This window comes from Trypanosoma brucei, chromosome 10 (assembly GCF_000002445.2).
Source record: "Trypanosoma brucei brucei TREU927 chromosome 10, whole genome shotgun sequence".
Lineage (NCBI taxonomy): Eukaryota > Euglenozoa > Kinetoplastea > Trypanosomatida > Trypanosomatidae > Trypanosoma > Trypanosoma brucei.
In genome coordinates, this window is record NC_007283.1 from 1983479 (window position 1) to 1997496 (window position 14018).

At 47.3% G+C, this 14018-nt stretch overlaps 6 protein-coding genes across 6 annotated transcripts, besides 15 other annotated features; all 6 read right to left on the bottom strand.

Annotated features, from left to right (window-relative positions):
* Positions 1-140: 140 nt before the first annotated feature.
* Positions 141-183: a sequence feature (AT_rich).
* A 208-nt stretch (positions 184-391) lies between these two features.
* Positions 392-500: a sequence feature (A-rich).
* A 196-nt stretch (positions 501-696) lies between these two features.
* Positions 697-717: a sequence feature (AT_rich).
* Positions 718-870: 153 nt separating this feature from the next.
* Positions 871-899: a sequence feature (CT-rich).
* A 632-nt stretch (positions 900-1531) lies between these two features.
* Positions 1532-1577: a sequence feature (A-rich).
* A 152-nt stretch (positions 1578-1729) lies between these two features.
* Positions 1730-1755: a microsatellite.
* Positions 1756-1939: 184 nt separating this feature from the next.
* Positions 1940-1971: a sequence feature (AT_rich).
* Positions 1972-2243: 272 nt separating this feature from the next.
* Positions 2244-2263: a microsatellite.
* Positions 2264-2484: 221 nt separating this feature from the next.
* Positions 2485-2513: a sequence feature (AT_rich).
* Positions 2514-2530: 17 nt separating this feature from the next.
* Positions 2531-2573: a microsatellite.
* Positions 2574-2803: 230 nt separating this feature from the next.
* Positions 2804-2845: a microsatellite.
* Positions 2846-2931: 86 nt separating this feature from the next.
* Positions 2932-2953: a sequence feature (AT_rich).
* A 355-nt stretch (positions 2954-3308) lies between these two features.
* Positions 3309-3329: a sequence feature (GC_rich).
* A 96-nt stretch (positions 3330-3425) lies between these two features.
* Tb10.6k15.2490 (hypothetical protein, conserved) lies at positions 3426-4226 on the bottom strand (the record flags this gene model as incomplete). Its single annotated transcript, XM_817946.1, has 1 exon — positions 3426-4226. One exon carries the CDS (start codon positions 4224-4226, stop codon positions 3426-3428), a length of 801 nt encoding a protein of 266 aa, XP_823039.1.
* Positions 4227-4533: 307 nt separating this feature from the next.
* Positions 4534-4553: a microsatellite.
* A 272-nt stretch (positions 4554-4825) lies between these two features.
* Positions 4826-6199, bottom strand: Tb10.6k15.2470 (hypothetical protein, conserved; the record flags this gene model as incomplete). The annotated part of the gene is made up of 1 exon (XM_817947.1): positions 4826-6199. The coding sequence occupies one exon, from the start codon at positions 6197-6199 to the stop codon at positions 4826-4828; it is 1374 nt and encodes a 457-aa protein (XP_823040.1).
* Positions 6200-6764: 565 nt separating this feature from the next.
* Tb10.6k15.2460 (ATPase, putative) lies at positions 6765-8243 on the bottom strand (the record flags this gene model as incomplete). The annotated part of the gene is made up of 1 exon (XM_817948.1): positions 6765-8243. One exon carries the CDS (start codon positions 8241-8243, stop codon positions 6765-6767), a length of 1479 nt encoding a protein of 492 aa, XP_823041.1.
* Positions 8244-8535: 292 nt separating this feature from the next.
* Tb10.6k15.2450 (hypothetical protein, conserved) lies at positions 8536-10758 on the bottom strand (the record flags this gene model as incomplete). The annotated part of the gene is made up of 1 exon (XM_817949.1): positions 8536-10758. One exon carries the CDS (start codon positions 10756-10758, stop codon positions 8536-8538), a length of 2223 nt encoding a protein of 740 aa, XP_823042.1.
* A 258-nt stretch (positions 10759-11016) lies between these two features.
* Positions 11017-11487, bottom strand: Tb10.6k15.2440 (hypothetical protein, conserved; the record flags this gene model as incomplete). Its single annotated transcript, XM_817950.1, has 1 exon — positions 11017-11487. One exon carries the CDS (start codon positions 11485-11487, stop codon positions 11017-11019), a length of 471 nt encoding a protein of 156 aa, XP_823043.1.
* A 375-nt stretch (positions 11488-11862) lies between these two features.
* Positions 11863-11889: a microsatellite.
* A 71-nt stretch (positions 11890-11960) lies between these two features.
* On the bottom strand, positions 11961-13025 carry Tb10.6k15.2430 (hypothetical protein, conserved; the record flags this gene model as incomplete). Its single annotated transcript, XM_817951.1, has 1 exon — positions 11961-13025. One exon carries the CDS (start codon positions 13023-13025, stop codon positions 11961-11963), a length of 1065 nt encoding a protein of 354 aa, XP_823044.1.
* Between the last annotated feature and the right edge of the window lie 993 nt (positions 13026-14018).

The following is a 14018-nucleotide window of genomic DNA, read 5'->3' on the forward strand; positions in this document are numbered from 1 at the left end:
TCTTTTTTTTTTGTATACTTTTTGTTATTTCAGAGCCCTCAAGTGCCTGGTAGCAGAAAAAGGTGTGGAAAGGGGGAAAAAGAAAATGGAAAAAGAAGAGAGCGAACGAAAGATGAATGGTGCGAGAAACAGATAACCTCAATAATAATAATAATAATTATTATTATATATATATATATAATTCCCACAAAATAATTAACAGTCATGAAAAGTGGGTATTGACCACATTTGGACCTCTCTTGGAGAACTTACAAACACTCAGTCAAGGGCGAATTCGCTGATTCAATCATTTTCTTTTTTTTTTTGTTTTCTTAATAACTCTAAATGAGGCATGAGAATTTGGAGCAAATGTAACAAACGAGCAGAAGACTTATCATTGAAATACGCAATGAGAAGAAGATAAAATAAGATATAAAATTAGATAAGGTGAAGCGAAATGAAAGTGAAACAACATAAAAGATGAAAACAAAGAATGGGAAAAAAGAAGAAAAGAAAAACAACGGTCCCTTTCCTTAAAAACTTTTCCCACTGAGCAATGCACGCATATGCCACTTTTTGTGCCTGAGCTCCGCTTTCCTCAAAACGATCGATTACACTCTCAAGTAATAAATCTTAATTAAGATAAAAGGTAAGAAGTAAAACGGAGAAAAAAAAATAAAGAAAGGAAAATTCATGAAATCCGAGGGGGAAACAACCAAAAATAAATAAATAAATAATCAAAACAAATAAAACGCATGCGCACGCACTTTAAAATGAAAATATAAGTGAGAGGGAGGGATGATATCACAACAAGATGCATAAAAATATATATGCAGAGATAAGTGAGTAAATAATAAAATAAAGTGAAGTTCCCTCTGCATCAATTACCTTTTTCTTTCTTTCTTTCTCTTTTTTTCTTTTCTTTACTCTTCCGATCGATCACTTGAATTCGCTAAATCATGACATGCCACATCATATTACGTTATGCTTCATTATTTTTGTGCCATTTGGTACAGGTGCGCATAACTAAAAAGTGACGTATGAAAAACGGTTCCGTCACGGCGGCAGCGGCAAAAAAAAAAAAAATACAATAAAAACAATAACGACAACATCATCACCGTAATTAACATCTTCACCGCTGACCCACATAAACACATAAACACAAATATATTCATTTTCGCTTTATTTCAGTTATATTTACACATGACTGTGTGAGAGAGAAAAAAAAAAGAATGGCGAAGTTGTGAAAGCAACAACAGACCGCATAACTTGACAGCACTTATGATCGCTACTACCAATCAGAATAACAATAATAGCAACAATATAATATGATGATAAGACAAACAAATCAAGGAAACCACTGACACGCTGCAAGATGAGAGGAATGGAAATGAATGAGTAGTAAACTAAATGCGGATGAGTTAAAGGAAAATAAGACAACAATAACAAAATGTATTTGTCCTTTTCCTCCTCCTCCTTTTCACTCTCCGCTTAAATCATCCCTTTTCACCCCTGTTTTCACGCTGCCTTGAAATACCTTCAGACAACATTCAAAAAAAAAAAAAAAAGAAATCAAACGATAGAAAAAGAAAAAAAAACGTGAAATAAAGTGAAGCGTTGACAACGGAGTTGGTGTAGAATGAAACAAACAAATAAATAAATGAGGTGCAGCCACTTGCGATAACTAAAATTATTAAACACAAGGTGCACAAAGAAAAACATGATAATAATAATAAAACACAGAAGCAAAAACGAACGAACGAACGAACAAACAAATAAAACATTCATAAATATACCAATGGGTATGAGCACTTTCAGCCGTTAGTTTATTTGATATTGATATTTAATGGGAAATAACACACACGGCCACATTTGTACATTTACATATTATCTTATTTTCCCTTTGTGTACGACGATGCGTTTTGGAAAAACGGACAGCGCAATAATGAGGGAGAGTAAGTAAAAATATATATATATAATAATAATAATAATCAAAAAAGAAAGACACAGAAGCAACGACGCACCAAGAGCGATCACTTTTAATTATTTGCTTCTTTTTTTTTTTTGCCTTTCTTCAGTTACTTACTTATACATTCACTGGTGTATGAGGGGAGAAAGATAACATAAAATCAACAGAACGACAGCAACGAATATAAACATGCAAAAGCATACAAACAAAGTGAAGCAACATGTATTTGCCTGTGGTAATATTGAAAATGATATCATTATGATTGTTTACCATTTCCTCTCTTTATAATTGTAATTATATATATATATATATATAAACCCGTTTCGTCTTAAAGGAAAAAAAAAGAGGTATGGCTGAAGTCCCTTTTTTCCCTCACGTGCACAAACGGCTCTCCCGTAAATTTAAAAGAAATAAATTAAGATAAAATGACTGGATGGAAGACTGACGACACGGCCCACACGGTAGATAGTTACAAACATAAATATAAATAAAACAAAACGAGAACACCAGACTCCCAAAATGGAATACGACCATACAAATAATAAAAGTAATTATATAAAATAAACGAAAATATAGAAAAGCATATATATATATATATATATATATATTACATTTGTATATTTATCTTTCTTCTTTTTATAGAAACAAAATATCGAAAAGGAGGGGAAGGGAGGGGAAATAAAAGGAACATAAAGTAGGACTTAAGAAACGAATGGCAGCATTAAGAATCAAAACGAAACAATAAAAAGAGAAGTGAAAACGGAATTTTAACAACTGCGGGCTAATAAAATCTAAAAAAAAGTGTCATATCGGTGGGAATGAGCGAAGCTTTTCCGCACATGTGAAAACAACTAAAATAATAATAGTAATAAAAGGAATAATAACAAAAGTAATAATCCTGAAACAAACAAAACCAAAGAACGGCCATAACAAAACAAAAAAAACACAGAAAGAGCGTGTGGACACGTATATGTGAGGGGGCGAAAATAAAATAAAAATAAATTACCCTCCTCTCATCCCTTCACATTTTTTTTCTTTTCCTCACGGGTCGGCCCATGCACTGAGCCGCACTCGACTGTTACGGGAAGAAGAGGGGAGTGTGAAACTAGCAGACAGATAATAATAACAAATCAACAACAACAACAGCAATGGGGTTTCCGTGCCGTAGCCCCGTGCCCATAAATTGTGTGTTTGTGTGCGTGTGTCTGGAACAACGCACAATAAATAACTCCTCGGTGTTGGGCGCGGTGGCGAAACAGTGTACAACAAGGAATATAAATCAACATATAAGCAGATTGACAAAAAAAAAAAAAAGAGCAACGAAAGGAGAGAACCAAGAAGGAAACCGGGCAGCAATGGTGGCGCGGCGGCGGGGGGGGGGTGATAAAAGCATCCACCTCAATGCGCTTTATTTCCACTTTAAGTCCTTCGCCCTTCTTCCTGGAAAACATCTCTTAAATTCCCTCATTTGCCAATATCAACGGACTAACAGATTCCACCGACGCTTGGCTTCCACCAACTTGTTGTGACGTCGCTTGTGTAACGGTTCCATGCCCCCATCCACTTCGTTTGTTTTATCGTAACCGTACATGCCCTCCCTTACAATAAGGCAGTAGCAAAGCATCATGTCGCCATCATCGGTGGGCACTTCTCTCTGTTCCAACCGGTGCGAGGAGCGGATGAACTCTGGGACTGTAAGGTTTGTATCGTGACGGCGGCGCTCCACGAAGTCGCGAAGAAGTCCCAAAATAGCTGACAGTGTGTGATCTTCCAGCTCCCCTCCCACGTAGTCAGCAACCAAGACGCCGTTTTGCTCAAAACCACGGATGGAGTCGGGTGTATTCTCGAAAACAATCGTCGTTGCAACGTCACGGCCAAGCAGCGAAAGATCCTTTGCTGTGGATCCACCGCGAAACCAATCGCTGCTGCGGTAAATCATGTGGTGCACTGCATTGTGTCTATCAATATGACGGACCACCGCCTCCGCGTAGTGCTTCATGCCGGCTGTCCAAAGTACCGTCTCGCAGTTTTCGTCCAGGAACTGCAGCAACTCCTCCAGTCCGGGGCGTACGTAAAGGGGTCCTTCACGGGCGTACACGAGTGTTTCGTCAAGGTCCAATACAATGGTGGGACGGTCTGCTAGTCGTTTGTCTTTCGGCGCGATGAGAGCTTGAGTTGCGGACGATTTTGGGCTGCCGCGGCAACCCGCGCACGAGAGGTCGTTGCAGGCGTACTCTTGCCGGAAACTGAGGCCACGCACTCGCTGAACCCGCGGCATTTAAGACAAAAATTTAAAATGAAGGAAAAGGAACGCCAGCGACCGGGCCGAAGGAAAAAACAAAATATTTCTTTGGTGTCTTTTCTCTTAGATTGGCTTCTTCGTATATATAACCTCTATCTAACACTGGTAATTCTGAAGACAGAAATGTGGAAGATATACATAGAGTGGTGGGCGTGCAAAAGCAAACAATGGTACATTCTTCCCCCCTCCCACCACCCCTCTATCACAAGCAGCGTTCAGGATTAAGAACACACACGCGCACACACGCAAACACCATGGCTCTGCAACAGCTGCTATATATATATGTGTGTGTGTGTGTGTGTGCCCACTTCCCATTTCACACGTTCGCGCTTCATTACCACACACAAAGCGCGTTACCCCGCTGCACGCACCCTCCTCTCCATTTGTCGCTCATGAACTGGCTCCAACACAGCAAAAAGGGAATCAGAAACAAATACAAGGAGGATGCAACGTACACCGTAGTAAATCACTTAGTGCCAGACAGGGGCGTGTTGACACCACCATCTTCAATAGACAATCCCCCTTTCTTGTGCTCACTTCTAATGATCCACATGCCCTCTGCCGCGGGAAGAAGGTTATTTCTCACTTCCATTGACCTGACGCTCCCAATCGGGGGCTTCGCGAGTGCACTTTGGACACTTACAAATGAAGAAGTAATGCTCATACAAAATCAGCTGGCGCTGTGGGTATGGCAGCGTCTCGTCCACATAGCTTATGTTTAACTCTTCCCCGGGTTCGATGTCTCGAAGGGCTTCAATGGACAATGTTTCGTCGCCCACAGCAGTGTAGAGAACCTGCAAATTGGGCTCACATGAGTGGTTTAAAAGGCAGCCTATCGTGTAGATCCCCTGCCCACGCGAGCCGCACATCAACTGCCGGGCGTCGAAGCCGGCTGCCCGCACCTTCTCCTCGAACGCGTCCATCCTAGCCGCAGCATCGGGGATAACCTTCACTTTGCATTTAAGCTGCTCGTAATATGAGGGTCGACTGCGCTCTTGCCCGTTCAATAGCATCGCACCAAGGAGCTCCGACCATCGCGTGGGTGTGAAGAAGTGGCGTTCCTCATCTGTGAAGCGTAGAACTCGGTCCAGAAGCTCGACACCCTTCTCAAGGAATACCCCTGCTGCGTGGCTGTCTTCCGCTGAGTAGCGATGCACGCTGGTACAGCGGGATTCTTCCAGTTTTCTCAACCAATGTTGCTGCCACTGCTGCCCACTGTTGTCATCTTCCTCACCTCCACTTTTGCTGCTGCTCTCGCTTCCTCTCTCCGCTACAATCCCACCATTTTCCTTTGAAGGGCCCAGCAGGTACGTGAGCCGGAAGTCAGTAAGCGGTAACTTGGCAAGTTGCGATACGGGTTGATAAGCGACATCTACTGGTTGCTTGTGGAAGCGTATATTCGTGACAACCATACAAACAAAGCGGAAGCCTAGGAACACAGTATCGGAGTAGTTAAGAGCTCCCAGGTTCCAATCGTGAGTAACGAATTCATCATACGCACCCTTCTGCTCCTCTGACATCCTGCCGCGGCAGCCGCACCGGTGGAAACGCGACCACGCCGCTTCCCTGCACCGCACCGAGCAGAACACCATCGCACAACCGCTTTCTGAACGCACGCACGGCACCTGCCGGATATCGGCGCAGGATTCACGAAATGGCAGTGCTGAGGTTAATGCCTCATCCTTGGTTACTCGAGCCACAGACTGTGCTGGGCTTTCAAGGAAAAGAAGACAGTTTCCACACACGGCTACCTTGCTAAGGTGGTCGTCTAGGTTCTGCGAACAACAAAGGGCAGTTTCCTCGTGCACAACGTCTCCTTCACGTATTTTTTTTTGAGCAACGAGCCCTTTGCCCTTCACAGAATCTGTCTGAATGCGGAAACTTGCGCCCTCCGTCACGGGCGCATAGAAGGATTCACAATAATTCCAATGTGGTGAGGGGAGAACCATACCAACAAACCCAGCCGACGCCTGGAACGGTGCCGATCTTATCGGCAGCAGAGCAGCTATCCGAAAGAAGATTCTATCCGCGCACCACGGATGTCCAGTGAACCACACCACCACCCACCACCACGGCCAAACGAAAAAAAAAGGTCGCTAACGAGACTTACGATCGAGGGACGAAGTGAGGGAAAAGAGAAACCGTGAAAAAAGTAACAGGAGCGAGAGATGACAGGCAGCTACAGACACTCAGACAACCGTGCTCGCACGACACCCACACGCATTAAAAGCAGAAGGAGGAGGGCAACTGCCCCCCCCCCCCCACAGGTCTCGTCTTTCGTTTGTCGTCACAAAGCATTTGCCTGTCCAACATGGGAGCAGCGAAACAAACAAGATATGCAATTTGAAGTAAATTAACAGAAAAAAAAAGAAGGAAAGGAATAATAAAGCAAAAATAAGACACTAAAAGTTGAGTCGTGTTAGCGTTTGGGTAAATACGTATAAGCTAAGGTGGATGGGTGAAGGGAGGCAATGTGGGAAAACTAATAGGGAGCGAAATGGTAAGGAACTCCCCCTACTCCAGAAGGGCAGCGAAATTATAGTCTAACACAACGAAGTGGTTGTGGTCGCGCAACAGATAATGCCGGCAGCCCATTTCCTTCAGTCTACTTGCTATACGATTGAAACTCAACAACTCTTCCTCGTTACGGAAACCATAATAAGCTGCGTAGCCACTCCGCTCATCCTCTCCCTCTGAATAGCAGGAATCGGCGACAGAAGGCGACTCCCCTAGGCCGTCACGCAGAAGCTGGCCCCATGGCACTTCACTCGTAAAGAGGAGCTTCACATTAAATTGATATAGCTCATCTACGAGAATAACAAACTGCTGCGCTGCGTTCCTATTTAACCTGCTGATCTGCGGTATGTTTGTAATTATAACCGTGTGGAAAGTTTTGGCAAGGCACTGGAAGTCGGGGGGTCCGAGCGCACCACAAATATCCCTGAAATCGAACAAAGCAATCCCGCCGCAGTGGTACGGGACAACGAGCTCCCGTCCGTAAAGCCATATGGTTGCCCCCTTTACCCACGTGCGACTACCCGAGATGCCACGCTCTACACGGCGGACGAGTTGTGCCGCTGCCTCGATCGTGTTGGGGTGGAGGAAAATGGCATCGTGGTGGCCGGTAGACGCGTTCTCGCGGTAGTCTCGGATGTTTTCACAGTGAACAATGTCGCAGTAGTACCACAGCAACGGCACACACCTCGCAAAAGAATCGGAGATGGAGGTAAGGTCCTGCGGTGGACGGTTGCTTGTTGCGAACAGTATCAGGCCCCGTGGCAGCGCGATGGAGAAGAAACCAGCTAGTAGTGATGCATGCGTGACGTCGATGGTCTGAAACTCATCCAAACACAGAATTGGTGATTCCTGAAGAATGTCATTCACCACTGTGTCCATTGGCCGCAGACGATGGTCTCGTAACTCCGTCTCCGCTTTCTGAAGTCGCTTGACCAAATCACACATGAACGAATGGAGGTGCACACGCCTCTTGCTAACGTGCGGAATTTCTGAGAGTTCGAAAAGATCCATAACAAGCGTCTTACCTATACCAACGTCCCCCCACAGGTAGAGCCCCGTCCTCTTATCAACACCAAGATTCTCCGGCCAGTGGACTTTTATGTCCCGCGTAACAGTGTCGGGGGATGCACGCCGGAGGAAGTGCGACCCCGCGTGCCAAAGCGATTGCGCCAACGCTCTGCATGTTTCCAGACGGGCATAACTACTAGTAATTCCACTGTAGCCACCAGAGTTGGCAAACGTGCCCTTACCACCCGACCCTTTCGCGAGCGGGGGTTCCGCTCCTTTTTTCCCTGAAGAACTCTCACGCACCTTTATCGAATTCGCCAGTTTCGTACAGGCCTGTACCATCAGCCTCTGTCCGGGCTCTTCCCTTAGCACACCCTTCTGCACCAAACAATTGTACATTTCCTCCACAGTCCTCCTGTCCGAAACGTGAGCTCGCCACATATTGCGGGTACACAACGAAGCTCTCATAACTGCCTACTCACTGCCAAAATAGACCAACCGCCACGTACGTACAGAAAGGGAAAAGATGGACAAAGGACAGAGACGCAAGACCTAGCAACAATGATGCGCATGTATAGTCACGCACGCAAAGAGAGAGAAATACATATTTATGATCGTAGTCGTCAACTCAGCTAGTGCACAGCGCTCTCACCAAGAAGTCAGATCTGTACCCGCACCGTAAGAAACATCCTCCTCCTTCCGTGAGAGCACTAAGAGGCACCGGAATGTGAAAACCCTTAGGGGAGGAAAGGAATCGACCCTACGCATCCTCAAGTACAAGCCGGCGGAGGGTCTCGAGTTTTTCCACGTCGTCATCGCTCAGTGAGTGTTTTCCGCTGATGGCGCCTGTTATTATTTGGTTGCACTCTTTGAGGAGTTCCGCCACACCCATCGCCTCAGCCGCAAGGCACGTCACCGCACCTCCCACCGCACGCCCAGGGAGGTCGACGTGCACGTGAAAGCGGGAGTGGATAAGAAGGCTACACAGAAGCGCGAAGAGCGCGCCGCTACGTGCCGTGTCAGTAGTGAAGGTGTCTTCTTCCACACGTTTCTTCACTTCTTGCTTCATTGAAGCGAGCGTCTCACGCTCAACCTTCTTATTCAGTTGATGGAAGCCGGATACTGCGATTTGGGCGGTACAGCTCATGTCACGCAGAAGCTTTGTGAAAGTCTCCACAGATTTACCCATTGCCGCATCAACGAGCGGGGAGAGGCTTTGACGCTGCTGTTCTGGAAGAGCCTTCAGGGCTTTTTGAAGCAAAGCAGCAGTAGGAGGTTGTTGTTTCTGCTGGTCTTCTTTCACCATTAATGCCTCACACACACACTCATACACACCTGCGCTGTCAAGACCTTCATTCAGCAGAATGTCGCGTAGGAGCGCAAAGGCACGGTCGGTGAGAAGGTGGCGGTTGAGGGCTACACAGGACGTCTCGTCAAATTTTGTCGTTGCCCACAAAACACCCTTCTCAGCAATCACCATGCCACACCATGCGGTGCCAAGCGACGACTGAAGGTTTGTACGCATCCTTTTCCAGTCCACGGAAACGTGCTGCTCAGCCGCTGCGGCGAGCTCGCTGTATACCTCCTGCGCTACTACTTTCCACTCTGAGGTCAACTCTGCGAGCACATCCTGGTATTGTTCTAGGGGCAGACCCGTGACATCCGCTACCGCTCGCAACAGTATCTCTTCCTCCTCCTCACCAAACTCACGACTAACCTTCGATTTCCTCCCCTTTGCCCCACTTTCCCTTATTTGCAAGTCGTAAGAAGATTCCAGCCGTTTTTTCACCGTGGGTAGCACAGACTCATGAAGCAGCACGCCGCAGTCTAGTAGAGTGCACGACGTAACAATAGGATGCAACTCGCGTAACCGCCGCAAAAGAATATCGGAGTCCTTTTCGAAGTCTACAGAAAGTGGAAGGTGGGTTGACAGGTCCACAACCAAGGCGTCGCCGTGTGCTAAGTCTTCAAGGACAACCAAGTTTGCCAGAAACCTGTCGGAAAGAAAGCATGCGGAAAGCGCATGCCCCGCATTTGGGTACTTTTCACTGCGTGCAACCGAAGGCGATTCCGTATTGGCCGTGGACGCAGCCTGGACACGGCGGGTCCGCCTTTTCGGAGCGTCACCTTGTGCTGTAGCCTCCATAACGGGGTTATATTTTGTCGAAAGGAATTCCCTCGCCTGCGTGATGCCTTTCCTATGCAGCAAGGCGTACTCAATGAAACCATTCGAGAGGTAAACGTTTTCCACCTCATTTGCACGGTCTTGTTCGAAGTAAGTTGGGATGTAAACCCGTCCTTCAATTTTTCCGGGTAGGTCATTCCTCACGGCCTCGATGAGGACATCCACTAACGGGGCAAAGAGGTTGTGTCGCTCGAAGAAGGTCGTCAAGTTGACGGGCTCCGTAGCAGCCAGTAATCCCGCGCGGAGCACGACCTTTTGCGCTCCAACAAATTGTTTTGTGTGCAGGGCGCCCCCCTGAAGAACGGCGCGTAGCCGTCCCGACTCAACCGCACCAGTTAAAAGGTTTTGGGCGAACAGGGATGTGAAGCGGTGTATCCTTGCGAACTCTGAAACAGCGACAAACCCCTTTTCCTTCAGGACATCTTGCGCTGCAGAGACGGTCGAGTCCAGGTATTCATCTGTCATGAGTTCCGCAGCCTCGAGACGTATATTAGGTTCTTCAAGCACCTCCGGTAGCACGCGCTCAATGTGTATCATGTGCACAGTTAAAAGACCAGGGAGATCGGTTACATTCATGCGCCCGCCATTGGCGTGTACCTCATCAATGACTTCACGTCGCAACTGATCCCACGTCAGGTATTCCTTACCGTCAACAGTGAACAACAGGTCGACAAACTTTTTTCGCTGCAGCACATTAACAATCTCCACCACATTGCGCTCGGTGATCTGGTTAGGAATATCCTGCCGCTGGATTGCCTGAAATTTGCGTATCAGTTCACTCAGCTCCAACTCACTCATTTCTTCCTAAGGATATCGAGGGAAGTGTGTTGAGGTTGGGGCAAAGTAAATAAATTACAGGAATAAACAGGAGAAAGACCAACCGCCATAAGAGACGGTACAACAATGCACCTGTGCGTGCTTGTGTCTTCAGGGCTGTCGCAAGTGACTTTTCGTTTTCGTCTGCGCTAGTAAGAGAAAGCTCATGCGTGAGAGACGGGGGAGGGTAACGCTCTTGCCGTTTAGCACAAGGAGTATAATCATCTCATTAGAGAAATGCTATTTTGTACACGAAAGCACATGTGTGCCACGGGAGAAGACTTTGCGCCGCCTTTCATCCTGGAAAGAATACTCCACGTGGTGTATATCACTTTCACCATCGCCAACAATGCGAGTTATGCACGTGCACTCCGCATTCTCCGGGATGGCTTCAAGATAATTGATCTCAAAGCTGACAGAACGGAACTCTGCTGCGGGTCTCGCAGCACCCAGATGAATCTGCGTGAAAGTGTCAGCTAAAATGGCTAAAGCACCCCCGTGTGTGGAGCGGAACCCATTCAGTGCCCGTTGGTTCGCCCTCCATGAGAAACCCATTGACTCGCCATCACAAGCCTTAACACCTGTAGGTGTAAACTGCACCGTCCGCATAACGTTGGAACAGAAACCATCTGAACTGTTAATGAGTTCTGCTGCCCGCTTCTGTGCTTGGGAGACGGTCACAGTGCCCACCCTACAAAATCCGCGCTGCATCTTACGAACTCTCCGTTACCCTCTTACGCCCCCAGAGTTGTGGAGGCAAACACTCCTTTGTGCCGACCCTTTTCCACCCGCTCAGCGGAAGTGAAACCTTACAGATAGGGTCACAGGAAACCCACCTAAATGATGACAAACTACCACAGGAATAAAGCAAGCCAGTGAAGGTGAAGAAAAGTGATCTTGTGTTCAGAGGGGGAAAAGAAGGTACGCGCGCAAAGGTGGGACGAACGGGTGCACTCACAAAGGAAGCAGAAGAAGTGCAAACAAGCGAAACCAAACCCACGACAGGTTGGAGTGCCGACGACTGGGATCAAATACCCTCCGGGGAGTCACCTTTACCATCGCAAATTCGTCTCTCACCTCCCGATGCAACGAAAACAACAACAACAACAACAAAGCCCCTCTCCCCACAAAATCCATTAAGGTGACCTCCTCCTGTTATCACTCACGTTACCGATTGGAACTTGCTACGACGCAGACCACGTGAACGTGACATCCCCAACTACATCCTCGTGTGAGAGGCCAAACGTTTGTGGCTCCTCCAAATCAACGAAATGTTTTGCTCGTCGTAGCATACGCTGGCGAGAGGCAGGAAGCACTTTACTGCTATTTTCCATCGCAGTGAACTCGTTGAACGGAAGACAATTCAGGCTGATCAACTTTTTTTTAACGAGTTTGTCGCCACATGTTCTTGCGTGAAGACTCATCAGTCGTTTTGTAACCTCCTCGCCGCAACGCCTGCAACGGTAGAAGAAATCACAAGAAAATTCGTCGGGATCGTCGTCACGCGGCCGCTTACGCTGCCCACCATTGATTTTGTGGTGTAGTTCATCATAAGAGGAACAGCCCCAGTATGTTGAACCGTAGGTGCAGAACACCTCCTCGCCGGGATCTATGTCACGTGCGGCAACAACGAAAACACGTCCCGCTAGCATGTCGTACTCCTGCATCGCCGCGTTGGCAGCTTCTGGTCCATTGTCGTTGATGAAGGTTGCTAAAGATAAGTGCTCACCGTTCTCATCCACACCATCAACAAAATACGCGGCGGTACGGAGTCGCACCACATAAATGCTTTGTTCGTGTTCTTTTGGAGGCCGGCGAAGAAGACGTCCAGTATACTCACACATCACGGTGCCCTGCCTCAGGGCCCTGGAAGATCGCAGGAATAATCCAAGACCTGCACGCCTGCCAAGTATAGACTGACGCACTTCAAAGAAACGGTGCTCTGCCTCGCGAGGGATGTACTTTACGACCTTCCTTTCGCCGACGCGGAGCACCGTCATCCCAAGGTCTTGGTACTCCGGTGTTACAAGAATATTTCTCACCGCTGCGTTGGAACTATCCTTCAGAACGAATGCATCATCCCCCCAGCGCTCTAACACACCACTTTCCGTCATTTTAAGACACACCGCAGTCATGTTGTCTACCGACACAACGCCATGCAATATATCAGCGAGCCGCCTAGCTGTCATGGCTATGCATGCCCGCTGGAGAATTTGCCTCACGATACGCTCCAAAACCTTGCATATCATGCACTGTGGCAACTAATCACGGGAGAAGCAGCTGGGTTCGTCCCTCACGTCCCCTAAGTTATTTGTCTCTATCTGTTACGATAAAGCGATGGTATGGGATATAAAATAAAAGTGACATGATAAAGAAAAAGTTTTCACTGAGGGGGGGGGGCGCGCCCCGTCTGCCGATGGTACTTTCCCTCCTCCAACAGAGTAACTCACGCCACCGGATACACCGGGGGCCAGTGACAACCTTAGCAACACATGGAGACAACAATAATAACAGAAAAACAATACGTCTGCCACGGGTGGTTGCGCGGCAACGTACACGGCAGGTGCAGTCGCGCCCAGATGCACCCGCAACCATCCACGACCTCACGCAGGGCGAGGCTACGATGAAACAACTTTGCATCCACTGCTTTCGGGTAACCCTTGTGAAGCAGCAGGGATGCCTTCCCTTCAACATTCTAATCGTGTATGGGGAAATATTGCACCACCGAAAAAGAGGAAAAAAAAAGCCGAAGCAAAGGCAGGAGGAGAAGAGGGGAGTGGTGCCGCTTCACTGAGGAAGTACTACCATTTGCAATGACAGCGCTACCAGGCAGCGGAATAACATTGCCGGATGCTTGACGTTTGGAAGGGTGAGAGGATGTATAAAAACCCTAACGAAAGAGGCAGCACAGAAAAATAATATTAGAGAAAGTAATAATAACACCATATGAAGACGGAACAAACGGCAAGCATCCGCGTACATAAAACAACTTATCACACCATATATCCATACGGGTACATGAGGTGACGATAGGGTCCCGCACGTGCACCGCTGTCGGAGTGGGGAAGAGGAAAAAAAAACAAAGCAAAAACAGCGGTCGGATTGTCCACCTTCTCCATGCGACTTTTCATTACTTATATGACTTGCCGCCCCCAATCACCATCGACACCTCAGATAAGCTAATTTGTTTTCTTTTCAGCCATAGTTTCACCACCGTTCGCGACACAACCAGTTAAGGGGTA